Source organism: Melospiza melodia, chromosome 1, assembly GCF_035770615.1.
Source record: "Melospiza melodia melodia isolate bMelMel2 chromosome 1, bMelMel2.pri, whole genome shotgun sequence".
NCBI classification, from domain to species: Eukaryota; Metazoa; Chordata; class Aves; order Passeriformes; family Passerellidae; genus Melospiza; species Melospiza melodia.
In genome coordinates, this window is record NC_086194.1 from 53,141,160 (window position 1) to 53,154,329 (window position 13,170).

Consider the following 13,170-nt stretch of genomic DNA (forward strand, 5'->3'; position numbering starts at 1 on the left):
AGAGCACACTCCTGGAAAAGCTGCAGCCCATGGCTTGGACAGGAGCACTCTGTGCTGGGTTAGGAACTGGCTGGATGGCCGGGCCCAGAGAGCGATGGTGAACGGCGCTGGCTCCAGCTGGGGCCAGTCACCAGTGGTGTCCCTCAGGGGTCTGTGCTGGGGCCAGTTCTGTTCAGTACCTTCATTGATGACATGGATGAGGGTGTTGAGTTGTTCATTAGTAAATCTGTGGATGACACTAAGCTGGGACCGTGTGTTGATCTGTTGGAAGGTAGGATGGCTCTGCAAGAGACCTGGAATGGTTGGATGGATGGGCAGAGTCCAATAGGATGAAGTTTAGTAAGTCCAATTCTGGGCCCTCAGTTTAGGAAGGATGTTGTGACGCTTGAGTGTGTCCAGAGGGCAGCAAGGCTGGAGATGGGCTTGGAACACAATCCCTGTGAGGAAAGAGCTGGTGTTGGTTAGCCTGGAGAAAAGGAGACTCAGGGGTGACCTTACAACTCTCTACAATTATGTGAAAGGTGGCTGTAGTCAGGTGGGGGTTGGTCATTTCACCAGGCAGCAGCTGACAGAATGAGAGGACACAGCCTTAAGCTGTGCCAAGGGAAATATAGGTTGAAGATTAGGAAAAAGTTTTTTATGGGAAGAGTGATATGGTACTGGAATTGTCTGCCCAGGAAGATGTGGAGTCACCATCCCTGGATGTGGCACATGGTTTAGTTGAGGTGGTGTTAGGGCATGGGCTGGACTCAATGATCTTGAAGGTCTCTTCCCATCTAGAGATTCTGTGACAGGTTGGAGCAGGTTTGCATTTTTTGGCAGCCAAATAGCTACTTAGAGTGGCTAAGCCACAATACCAGAGTACTGTGTGTATACTGAAATCCCCCACAAAAACTGAAAACAGACTTAAACCCCTAAAGCAGGGGTGCTGCTGTGTGGCTAAAACCAAAGTGAAAACCCAGGCAGGTGCTGCAGCTGCGCCTCTGAAGGGCACCAGTGGAGAGTGGAGGCAGAGCTGCCCCCTCTCTGCCCAGGACTCCAGCCGACGGCACCATGCCTGCTCGTGGTTTTCCAAGCACACACTGACCACCCAGACTACTGAACAGCTGCATAGAAACAGCTTTGACCCCTGCCACATTTACAGCCATTACATTTCAGTTTGAATATTTCAGGTTGAATATTCAACCTTCATCCAGTGCAGAAAAAAAATGCAAATACTATGTGGCAACCACTATTCTGCTCAAACCTAGGACTATCACAAATTATCTCAAACAGCAACATTGTGGAGAGATCCACACAAAGGAAATAACCAAGTAACTGCATTGTTCCTTGCAAATATCCTTTGCTTCTGATCAATAATATCACTTTTAAACGTTTTTCCCCCTCCAAAAGAGCAGTAGCCAAAACCAGAAAGCAAATTTCCCTGGGACACTTAACAAACTTTATTGTACATCTGTGAACTTAGAAGATGTTATTTATAAAACCAGCACATAATAGGACATTAGCATACAAATTGTTCAGGGTATGGTACACAGATATCCAAACCCAAGGCAGATCCTGATTTCTCTCTGTTGACTGCTGTGATGTATCATCACTGAGAAGCATTTCCCACTGCATGCTGGAGAAACAGTGCCTGACTGGAAAATCACGTGGCACAACAAAAATTCAAGCAGGCTTCCCAAAAGTTCAGAGGAGTGCTGTTCACACTGAGTGAACGAGAAAAAAATTCTGGAAAATCATGAATTCTCTTCCTGCAGCAACTGTTTTGCTACCATTAATTCTACAGCATCAATTTTGAACAAACCAAGATGGACGCTTCCTGGCTCTTTCAATGATCCGCTTGCCTTCATCTTTTTCTGTGGGTTTTTCTCCTTCATAAAGGACAACAGTCTCTACAGTTGGAGCATTAAATGGCCCTGCTTCTTTCTTGTATATTTCCATCCGGATCAGTCGAGTTTCTTCTTTGACCTTTGCATAACAATAGCCACAAAGGACGTGTTTCTGCTTCAAGTTTCCACATTCAGGACAAACATCTATGTTCCTCTAAAATGACAGTGGAAAACAGGAAAATTCATAATTTGAATAGCAGAAAAAAAGAAACAGGGCAAAATAAAAATATACAAATAAAAATGTTAAATTAGAGAAATTCACCTACCATTTCAAAATGTATTCCTCTACATAACTTTTCTGTAATGTGTTGCTATGTCAAATGCTTACTACTAAGAACAGCCTCTAAATTCAGTATTTAAGTCATTATGCTTAATTATGTTTGGAAGACTAAAGACCTATAGACTCAATTAGATGCACAGAAAATGTAGGCCTTTCCCATTTACATTATCTGTTCAGCCAAAATTCACATTTTGTTGGCTTGCACCTCAAGTGTCACTGTTTATTTAACCTCTGACTACTGTCACACATGGTGAATTACAAAGGAATTACAAAGGATTTATAAAGGATTTTAAAGATTACAGTATCTTTTAAGCTTATTGACTTACAAACAAACTCCAGAGAGCTTTTTACAGTCAGTTCTTCCCCTCTGCAATGATTCTCCAGAACAAGGGCTTTGCTGCTCACCTTTATTTCTATGAGCTTGCTGGGGTTCCTCCGCCTGCAGCGGTTCACCTCGATGGTGCGCCTCTGCTTGGGCGCCGCCATCCACACCACGCTCTCCGGCAGGCTGGGCGCCCCAGCATCACCGATCCCTTGTGGAACAAGGGCTGGACCTTGCACAGCGAGTGCTGGTCCTGCAGGAGAAAGGAAAAAGAGGGGCGTGATTGTCCCACTCTGCTCTGTACAGGCGCAGCCTCCCCTTGAATACCATGTGCAGTTTTGGGCACCACAACATCAGAAGCATATAAAGCTCTTCCAGAGCATTCAAAGGAATGGAATGCTCTGTATACACGAGGATGGTGAAGGGCCTGGAGGAGAAGCCATACAAGCAGCAGCTGAGGCTATTTCATCTGTTCAGCCTGGAGGAGATTGAGGGGAGACTGCATCACATTCTACAACCTCCTCATGAGGGGAAGGAGAGGGGCAGGCACTGATCTCTTCTCTGTGGTGACAGGATTCAAGAGCATGGCATGAAGCTGAGTCAAGGGAGGTTTAGCTCAGACATTGGGAAAAAGTTCTTTCCCCAGAGGGTGTCTGGGCACTGGAGCAGGCTCCCCAGGGAAGTGGTCAGAGCTCCAAGCCTGACAGAGTTCAGGAAGCGTTAGGAAAACGCTCTCAGGGACACGGTGTGACTCTTGGGGGTGTCCTGTGCAGGGCTGAGTTGGCCTTGATGATCCTTGTGCGCCCCTTCCCGCTCAGCATATGTGATTCTGTGAGAAAGAAATTCCTCACAGCCAAGCCCCATTTACGTGCGGTCGAGCAAACACGACACGGATGCTGCCGTCACTCCCGAAGCAAGGCCAGAGCGGCGCCCCCACCCCGCTCCCTCACTGACCCCAGCGCCCTCCGCCCTTCAGACGTAAAACGAGTCCCTCAGTCCCGACATCGCCCTCTCACAAAATCACACAATCGATGGACTTGGAAGGGACCTCTGAGGTCATCTACTCCAAACCCTTCCCAAAGCAGGTGACACGGGAAAGCGTCCAGTTCCTTCAGCTGGGCGGAGAAGAGCCCGGAACCTACCCCAGAGCGGGCTCTGACCCCCGAAGATTCCCGGCCAGAGGCCGCGCTCCAGCCGCCCCCAGCAGCGCTGCAGCAGTGCGCGAAGCCGCGGCAAGGGAGAGCGGACCAGGACCAGCACCGCCATAACCCCACACAGCACCGCCGAGCCCTCGGGGGAGGAGACCCTCTTCCTGAGCCTTCTGGGAAACCGAGTGCCCTCAGCCTGTCACGACAGTGCAGGGAGACAGGACCAGGACTCCAAGTCCCAGCACAGCCCTCGCTACCGGGAGGGCGGGGCAGTGTAGGGCGGATGGGGGACTCTAACTCCCAGCATGCCTCACGGCGCGCCTCGCCGCCAACCGCATCCCAGCACGCTCAGGCAGAGGCCACCACGCCGCCAATCAGCGCGCTCGCTGTGCCTTAGCGCTGGGAGCGGGAGCGGCGCCCGCGCCTGCGCCCAGGAGCCGGCGCGGGGAGCGCAGGGGCTGGTGCCAAAATGGCGGAGCGCGGCTACAGCTTCTCCCTCACCACCTTCAGGTGCCGGGGCAGGGACGGCTGTGGGCTCGTGGGCAGAGGCGGGGGGGCTGCCGGGCCAGCGGGAGAACGGCGCGCAGCCTGAGCGCAGCGGCCTGCCGGCGTTGGCGAGGCAGGACCGAGGGGGCGCTTTGCAGAGTCATCGGGCCTGCGAGCGCTGGGGGGCAGCGGGGGCTCCACCCGGACAGGAGTGCCGGGCGTGGGGAGAGCGGCGGGGTCAGGCGCCCGAGGGCGACACGCAGCTGCCCAGAGCCCTCCTCAAGGGCCGCAGGGAGGCTCCGGGGGTCTGTCGCTGGCCTCGGGCCCCGGTGCGGGCGCCGCTTGTGTCTCCGCGTTGCTGTGAGACAGAGCTGCTGTAGGAGCACGTTAAGGTCTGTCCGGACACTGGCGCTGCCTTACAGCGAGTGCTTGGCTTAGCAAACTCGGGGCACCACACACACAGTGTAGGCTGGGGAATAACTCTGTGATTCTGAGCTAATTGGAAATGCCTGATGACAGCTGAGCTGTGGTGTCCTGAGAGCTTGCTTCAGATGTGGGAATGAGTGAAGCAGATGAGTTTTAAAATAGCTTGTGTTCCTTCCTGCTACCCTTGGCAGTGGCTGCTCTCCTTGCACTTGGTGTTGTGCACAGCCTGAACGTGGAATGATGGCTTGCACAGAGTGAATATGCTATGGAGTGGTGTCTGTTGGGGTATTGCTCTAATACCTAGACTGAAGATTAATTCAGAGTAAAGGAAATTACCTTCCATTCATTTTTTTTAGCTATTAAGTTATTCAGACCTATGTTGCATATAGAAAGAAGAAAAACTGATCACAAGAACCTTTATGCTGCTCATGGGGAAGTGTCCCCTTAATCTCAGCAGAGAGTCACGCTGTGTAATTGCAAAAGGGATTGCTAAAGGCTTGGTGCAGTTGAGCAAATGAAGCAGTTTGTAACCTAAAATGATGAAAAGAATGTTCTTAATGGATGGGAGCAGCCTAACATGCTTGCTCTGCTCAAGTAGATTGAATTCTTTATTAGCTTTCAGAAATTATTTCCTAAGGGAGTCACAATCTTTTTGTGTTTTACAGAAGCACTATGTGCTTGGAATGATTGTTCTGATTTGTTGTAGTTTGTAGTGGAAAAGCCAGAATTACTACTTTGTCACTCTTACACCCTGTTTCCTCTGTGACTACACTGATTGATTATTGCTTGCTTTGTTTTCTTCATCTAAGCACTGAGTTACATAATATCCCGTTTTACTTCTGCAACTATTAAAGCAGCAGTGTCTGAAATACAGCCTGGAGTAGAGAACAGATCCACTTGCAAAATCACTTGTCCTGTGCATGCTGCCTCTGGTGTCCTTTGTACTGGGGTTGGGGAATGCACCCCCTCCACACTCCTCCTTCTGAATAAGTTACTTTGTAACTCATTTTGCTTGACACCCGCAGCTCCGTTCTGATGATTCTGCCTCTGTTACCAGAATAGCGTGGGATCATTGAAACACAATACAGGAATACCTGGGGATGGAATGGGAGTTGCTGCTGTCTTGTGCCATTGACCTTGTGTGTTTGTCAGTCAAAAAGCAGAGCTGTGTTTTGCTGGTTCCTTTCAGCAGTGAACATCAGTGCCTTGAAAGCTTTGGGAAATCACACATACAATGTAATTTCAATAGAAAGTCACGACACACCCTGAAGATTTTTTCCCCACTGAATGAAAACCTTTATTTTGTATCTTCCTTTCTAGTCCTTCTGGGAAGCTTGTTCAGATTGAATATGCTTTGGCTGCAGTAGCTGCAGGAGCTCCATCAGTTGGGATTAAAGGTATGTCCTGAAAATACTGATGGAATTGGGATTTTGTCTATTTTTTTGGGAGAACTAAACTAGTTTGGATCATGTACTGCGTCTTTTGTATTGGATCCTTCTTTATCTTTCTTTCTGTTACATATTTTGTTACTCTTTCTGTGGATTTTCACATGTTTTAATACATTTTATGGTTCCTGGGGTTCTTTTTTTTTTGGGGTGATTTTGGAGACATTCAGCTGGTAGAAGTAGATGTTTGGGTTTTGTGGGTTTTTTGAGTGTTCCTGTCCTTATATATAGAAATAACACACACAAAAAAAAGATAGTTAGATTGCTCAATTATTAATGTTATACAGAATCTTTAGAATGGGATTATGGGAGCTGCCTGGCTATTTAAAAAAAGAAACAATGTGTTGGGTGTATTCATCAAAGTATCTGTCTTTAACCTGATTGTAAGCCTGAATGGCTTTTAAAAAGAGAAGAAGAAAATTATTACAGTTTTATTAAGCTCATCTGTGTTTTGACTGCTAATTTTAGTTTAATTTTTAAATGAATTTTTTTTTCTTTTCCAGCTGCAAATGGAGTGGTATTGGCAACTGAGAAGAAGCAGAAATCCATTCTGTATGATGAAAGGAGTGTCCACAAAGTAGAACCAATTACCAAACATATAGGTTTAGTGTACAGTGGTATGGGTCCAGATTACAGGTACTAAAACATTCTGTTTGATCACCATTTAGATGCATATTCATACAAGTTTAAGTAATAGGTAGCAATTACCTGTTTCTTTCTAAGTGTATGTCATAATATTATATGGCACTGTGAATGACATTCACTTGAATTTTTTCTTAATGTATTCATTAATTTGTCAACTAACCTTGTATCTAAAGAATAAAAGCAGTGTAATTCAACCTTGCTTTAAATATTTCAGCAATTGCATGGTTGATAAAATAACTCGGCACAGTCTTGTGTTGTTACATTGAGGTTATGCCAGATGTACAACTCCTGAATAGATATTTATATTATGAGTTTCCAGTTCTAGTAGGAATTTTTTTGACATAGTACTTTTGTCTTTGTTTTCAGAGTACTTGTGCACAGAGCTCGGAAGCTGGCCCAGCAGTATTACTTGGTTTATCATGAGCCCATTCCAACAGCTCAGCTCGTTCAGAGAATTGCCTCTGTGATGCAGGAGTACACGCAGTCTGGGTACGTGCTGGGATTGCAGAGCTGCTTGGAAAGATTGTGGTGTTTAAATGGAATGAGTAACAGCTACCCACTGATTGGGGGTTTTGTGGAAGAGGCAGTTTTTCAGTGGAGAATGTGCACAGAAAATGTGCCAGTAGGAGGAGCACTGACTGGCAGTGGGCGAGAATGGGTCTCCATATCTTGCACAAAAACATGTCAGCCAAGGCAGGACACTTTTGATTTTGTTCTGTTGGTTAACTCGTCCTCATTACAGCCCTGGTCTGGGGAGAAGATAAACACATCCAAAATAATGGGTCACCTTTGACTTTCACTGGATAATTCATTCTATTTTTTTGTCTGTAGTGGTGTTCGTCCCTTTGGTGTATCGCTGCTAATATGTGGCTGGAATGAGGGGCGGCCGTATTTATTTCAGTCGGATCCATCTGTAAGTATCTTACACTTGTGAGTTCTGCTCTGATAAAACATGGGAAACTTTGCATGTGATCATTAAATACTTTCTGTGACGAGAATAATAATACAGAGCTAGAGTGAAAGATAATGTCAGAAGTCAAAATGGGTCATGTCAGTAGGTGCTTGGAGCAAGCCTGCATCATTCTGTGCCTACAATGTTCCTGTACTGCTCTGAGGGATGGCAACTGTTTCTGAGGGAGGTCATCCCTTTTCATACCTTCTCACCTAGTTGATAGTGCCAGCAAAAATTATGTTCTGTAACAGCTACTAGGAAAAAATAAATTGACTCTTTATACTGTTCCAAACTGGATGGAATTTAAGCCAAAATCTGTAGCATTGTGAGATGTAATGCACATGCTGTGGTATTTAATGACAGTGGTCAATTTAAATGAGTTTATTTGCTGGGTTTGCAGTGCACTTCAGAAAAACTACCCTTTGATGCACGTATGAGGTGCAGTGCTTCAGATGAAAAAAATGAGGTCAGTGTAGTGATCACTGCAGCTTCTGGTGGTATGAATTACCTGATGCTTCAGTGTAAAAAGCAAAGTGACCGTGACTTGTTTAAGGCAGCTGATCTTCATGCCAGAGGAGGGAATAGAAGTGATGACTAAATATCTTGTTAGTAGTGAACATAAATAAGATGGCTGATTTGCAACAAGTCACTTACATTACTTTATCTTCAAAAAGAAGAATATGTGGGGTGAGCCTCAGTAAGGATTTGAGTGTACACTTTCTCAAAGGCAAATGAACTATTTCTGGTTAAGGAATCCCAAATCCAAACTATGCTAATGACTTACTAAATGCATCTTTCAAAGTAGCGAGAGGATGAAAATAGGTGGGGTGCAATACACATCTTGTACAGTTTCACAGCATATGTTCCCATATAAAATTAGTCTCAATATGATCCAAAATTCTCTCCTGTAGTCTCAGAACACTCAGTGTTTTGCTGCTGTACTTTTTTACCAAGTAACTGAATACCCAGTCTTTCACTAAGTTACACAAAACAATTCAATCAATAAATTATTGCTTTTACAGGGAGCTTATTTTGCCTGGAAAGCAACAGCAATGGGAAAAAATTACGTCAATGGGAAAACATTTCTTGAGAAAAGGTAATGTATTTGATACTTCTCTGAAAAGATACTGTGTTTTGTTCAGGTTTCATATAAAATAGCCAGATTTAAAAAATGTACACTTTTTAAATTGTAAGAGCAAAGTTTTAAAATACTTCGGTGTGATGCTTCCAGTGTACTTGTTTACAAGTGCACAGGAAGTTTGATTTATTTAAACTCCAACTTTTGTGTTTATGTAGAGTTACTTGAGTGCAGTAGACATTATATTCAGCATATTTGCAACAATGTTTTATACAGTGTCAGTAGGAAAAGTAGTTTTTTTTTTTTTTTAATTGTAACTTTGACTTTTAATGCCGCTATGCTTACAAATAATATTTGTATGAGAAACAGATTTTAGTAGTTTTGGGGATTTTAGAGACTCCAGGATTATTAAAATTTGTAAAGGTTTTTGTCCTATGCTGAAATAAATGAATGTCTGTTTACAGATACAATGAAGATTTGGAGCTTGAAGATGCCATTCATACAGCTATCTTAACACTAAAGGTTAGCAAAGCATTTAAGAAAGAAGTTTCTTTTATCTTCACTGACATGATTCACTGAACTGTATTTTTTTTAATAGGAGAGCTTTGAAGGGCAAATGACAGAAGACAACATTGAAGTTGGCATCTGTAATGAAGCTGGTTTTAGGAGGCTCACTCCAACTGAGGTTAAGGACTACTTGGCTGCAATAGCCTAGTAGAAACCCGAGCTAGACTGTGGTTCACACAAAGGTCTTTTTAATTTTGGCTACTTAAATGTTTTTCTTTGCAGTTTTTGCATACTTATTTCTACATGGTTTGTCTGAGAGATTTTTTAAACATCATGGATGCAAATACAACGGTCCTTGATATTGTAATACATGGAATCTTGTTAAAGATAATTCTTTCCCTTGATACACAAAATACTGTACAAAATGTAAAGTTATAGTGACAGCTTGAAAAAGGCTAAAGAATAAAATCAGAGGCCATTGTTTTGGGGGAAGGTGTCTGTGTGTCTTTTCAATCCTAGCCTGTTTACCTACATAAAACTTAGATTTCAGTATCCTTATTGTTGAGGAAACAGTTTTTCATATACAGCCATGGTGAACTTTCGTTCAACCTTCTTTTAAAAAATTTAAATGTTGAGTGATAGGATAATTTTTTCACTTAGGAATATTGTTTAAATGTTAATTAACCTCCAGAAATAGTTTTATGGGATGCACAAGATCATGTACTTTCACAAAGGGGCAGGAAAGGCTTCCATTTCAGGTGTGTACTGTGATCTGATTGAGCCACTCTGCTTTTGACCATCCTGGTCTTTGTGTCCTAAGAACTTGTGTTACTTGAGTTATTTTCTTGGCCCTTGAAATTGCACCTTTACAGCCTTGAAATATTGTTAGGAAAAGTAGAAACAGTAACTCTTACTGAAAACTAAATGCATTTATCACTATCAATAAAAATCAATGGGATTTACAAAACAGTATGAGAGTATGTAATGTAATTACTTTATCCCTTGAATTGTGCTAAAGTGTTTTCCAACTTGCAAGATAATTCTAAAGATGTAATGAAAGGAGCATTTAATTTGTGCACCATAACTTTTACAGATATTGTGTGGCTATATCAATACATTTGTTACATGTGTAGAGTCATTCATTCAAGTGATAAAACCCCACATTTACCACAAAAGAAATGGGATAAATATACAGGCTTTTTTCCAGCAGAAATAATCTGGTATGCAGCTATTTAAGTGACTGTTTTCAGATTTTGTATTTTTAAAGCAATCTGATTGTTAAAACGTTGACAATGAACTCGGAGCAGCAGCTCAATCAGTCTGCTTGTACACAAGGCTAAGGATGTAGGGGAGCAGTCAGGCAGGTCCCACGTCAGCCAGCCACAACTAATGAAGAAAATACAGAATGAAAATACAGAGTAGAAAATAGTGTATAAGCTGATTGACCTGTGCTTTCCAATGTCTGTCTTCTGATGGTTTTTGTTATCATCAGGTGAGTAAGAATTTCTGAAGCATGCCAGAAATGAATTTTTATTTTCTAATGTCAGAAATAAAAGCTCTGTCCAAATGGTTCATTAAGAGTTCTGCCAGATCACTTTTTGAGTACTCCACTCTGAAACCAGGCTGTACTCTGATTTTTATTCTAGAGAAAATAAAATAACTCAGATCTGAAACTGAAAGCTTTATATTGCTGCATCTTTGATGTAGAATATTTATGCACACTTAGTTTTTTAATGCTGTATAAATATTCAAGAGTTTTCTACATGCAAAAATGGATGTAGATCAGAAATTGACTGCGGTGGTTTGGTTGTCTTTGCTAATAGAAACAGTTGAGGAGCAAAGAACACCCTATGAAGGGTAGTTGAAACCCAAACAAGTTTCAAACCACGGTAAATACCCCTTGTTTTGTGTTAAAGGATATGAGTAGGTCTCTGGTCTATTGCCAGTGGTTTTCACTTGGATAAGCCAAGCTGGTGACTGTTTTTACACCATTAAGAACTGAGTCTCAAAGCTCACGGGTAATACTTGAAACCCTGCAGTGAATCAGAGTTCATGGCACTTGGTGCAGTTTGGAAAGAAAATGCATACTATTTTGAATTCAGGCTTTATTTAGAGAATTAGATTGTTGTATAAACGGAGTTCCTAACATGCCTGGACTTGTTCAGCTGCCCAGCTGCAACCACCAGCAAGCTAAAGGTATCTCTGGGGTGATACACCACAGTTGCTGCCTTTGGCCCAGCAGCGAGGGTCAGACTGGCCCAGGCACAATCTAACTGGTAATATTGGGATATATTCCAATATTTGATAATTTCCTTGATGGTAGTCAGATAGACCTTAATACTACACTGCTCTGATGGAGAAAGTGGTGTGGTTTCAAGTGCAGGGTTCTTTTTTTAACTGCATGTCTAGAATAGTAGCTAAATTTTATCTACTATTTAAAGGGAAATCTTTAAACTGCAGAGACCTAAGTAACATATTTTTCCATTTAAAATCAAAGGAAATAGTATTTTTAACTTAAAGATGGATTTCTTAGATAAAATAATTTCAGGAGTAAGCCATACTACTGCAGTGGACTGCCAGATTATATGGTGATTTTGGTAATTTTCAAGAAGTGCACCCTTTAGTTACATGAGATTAGCTTTTTTTAAAATATTTTGTAGAAAATGCATAAAGGGGTCAAGGTGCAATAAGACAGACAAACATTGTTCCTCTGTGAGAAATGATAAATTACAGACTTGATTACTTCAGCTTACTATGAATTACAACTTTTGTGTCATTTCACATGTTCCTACTAATGCAGTCATCTGAAAGAACAAATAGACACTTGTCACTTGCAGCATGTAATGTTGATTTGCTTATTCTGGAAGAGGAGCTGCTCCAAGGTTCTCAGGATAGTGTGATATCTATGAGAACTGGGCTTTATTTAATGAAATAAAGCCCAAAAGTGGGATTGGGATCTGAGAACCGCAACTTCAGTTAATGAAGTTAGACGTTAGAATGACATGGATCCCACTCCGTGCTCAAGTAGGATCATCTTGGAGCAGAGGGCACAGGATTGTGTCTAGATGGTTCCTGAATAGCTCCAGTGAGGCAGACCACTTCTCTAGGCAGCCTGTTCCAGTGTGCCATCACCACAGTAAAGGACATACACATGCAGTAAGCCCCTTACAACTTGCTTTGGCTAATTACTGTGTTCCAGATCTTGTGAAATCATTCAGACAAGTAGATATCATCTCTCCCTGCAAGAACCAGCACTCAGAAGCCAAGTCTCTCCCATGCTGTAAGGGAGTATTGCTGCATGGAGAGGAGTGGGATCACAGCTCTGTCTGCTGCATGGAGGCAGGCAGCAACCTGGGGCAATATTGGGGACACTTCTCACATATGAATGGAATGGTTTAGTACAGCTCATTTTTGTTTTACAAATGTAAGGGACTCAACGTGCACAGATCCAACGTGCATGGAGCCAGGGCTGTTGCTTCTCCGGTGAAGTTGAAGTCCAAGGCTAACTTGTCTCTGGCCCGTCTGTTCCCATTACTTCGTGCTATTGCAGCCTCACATTGAATATTGTGTGCTGTTCCAGGCATCACACTATAAGAAAGATACAAAGCTACTCAAGAGCATCTAAAGAGGGGCAACACAGATGGTGAAGGGCCTTGAGGGGAAGCTGTATGAGGAGCAGCTGAGGCCACTTGGAGGACACTGAGAGGAGGCCTCATTGCAATTGCAACTTTTTCATGAGAGGAAGAGGAGGGGGATTCACTGATCTCTTCTCTGCGGTGACCAGGGGACAGGGTCGAGGGGCTGGCCTAGAGCTGCATCATGGGAGATTTAAGTTAGATATTAGAAAAAGTAATTCTTCACACAGAGGGTGGTTGGGCAGTGGAACAGACTCCCCAACACCACGCCTGACACAGTTCAAGTGGTTTTTAGTCTATACTCTCAGGCGCACGGTGTGACTCTTGGGGCTGTCCTGGGCAGGACCAGGAGTTGGA

General features: G+C 43.3%; 2 protein-coding genes across 2 annotated transcripts; one reads left to right on the forward strand and one right to left on the reverse strand.

The window, feature by feature from the left end:
- Positions 1-1,772: 1,772 nt before the first annotated feature.
- On the reverse strand, positions 1,773-3,785 carry MRPL32 (mitochondrial ribosomal protein L32). Its single transcript, XM_063158144.1, has 3 exons — positions 3,634-3,785; positions 2,575-2,744; positions 1,773-2,043 (listed from the first exon to the last, which is right to left on the reverse strand). The coding sequence occupies exons 1-3, from the start codon at positions 3,755-3,757 to the stop codon at positions 1,789-1,791; spliced, it is 549 nt and encodes a 182-aa protein (XP_063014214.1). The 5' UTR covers positions 3,758-3,785; the 3' UTR covers positions 1,773-1,788.
- Positions 3,786-4,069: 284 nt separating this feature from the next.
- Positions 4,070-9,666, forward strand: PSMA2 (proteasome 20S subunit alpha 2). The gene is made up of 8 exons (XM_063158158.1): positions 4,070-4,149; positions 5,872-5,948; positions 6,500-6,632; positions 7,008-7,130; positions 7,473-7,554; positions 8,616-8,689; positions 9,136-9,193; positions 9,270-9,666. The coding sequence occupies exons 1-8, from the start codon at positions 4,109-4,111 to the stop codon at positions 9,384-9,386; spliced, it is 705 nt and encodes a 234-aa protein (XP_063014228.1). The 5' UTR covers positions 4,070-4,108; the 3' UTR covers positions 9,387-9,666.
- The last annotated feature ends 3,504 nt before the right edge of the window (positions 9,667-13,170 follow it).

Excerpts from the sequence above, each read along its gene's own strand:
- PSMA2 (XM_063158158.1), top strand. The coding sequence starts at position 4,109 with ATGGCGGAGCGCGGCTACAGCTTCTCCCTCACCACCTTCAG. Across the intron at positions 5,949-6,499 it reads TCCATCAGTTGGGATTAAAG|CTGCAAATGGAGTGGTATTG; the intron begins GTATGTCCTGAA and ends TTTCTTTTCCAG. Across the intron at positions 6,633-7,007 it reads GGTATGGGTCCAGATTACAG|AGTACTTGTGCACAGAGCTC; the intron begins GTACTAAAACAT and ends CTTTGTTTTCAG.
- MRPL32 (XM_063158144.1), bottom strand. The coding sequence starts at position 3,757 with ATGGCGGTGCTGGTCCTGGTCCGCTCTCCCTTGCCGCGGCTTCGCGCA. Across the intron at positions 2,745-3,633 it reads GGGTCAGAGCCCGCTCTGGG|GACCAGCACTCGCTGTGCAA; the intron begins GTAGGTTCCGGG and ends TTTCTCCTGCAG. Across the intron at positions 2,044-2,574 it reads GCAAGCTCATAGAAATAAAG|AGGAACATAGATGTTTGTCC; the intron begins GTGAGCAGCAAA and ends CTGTCATTTTAG.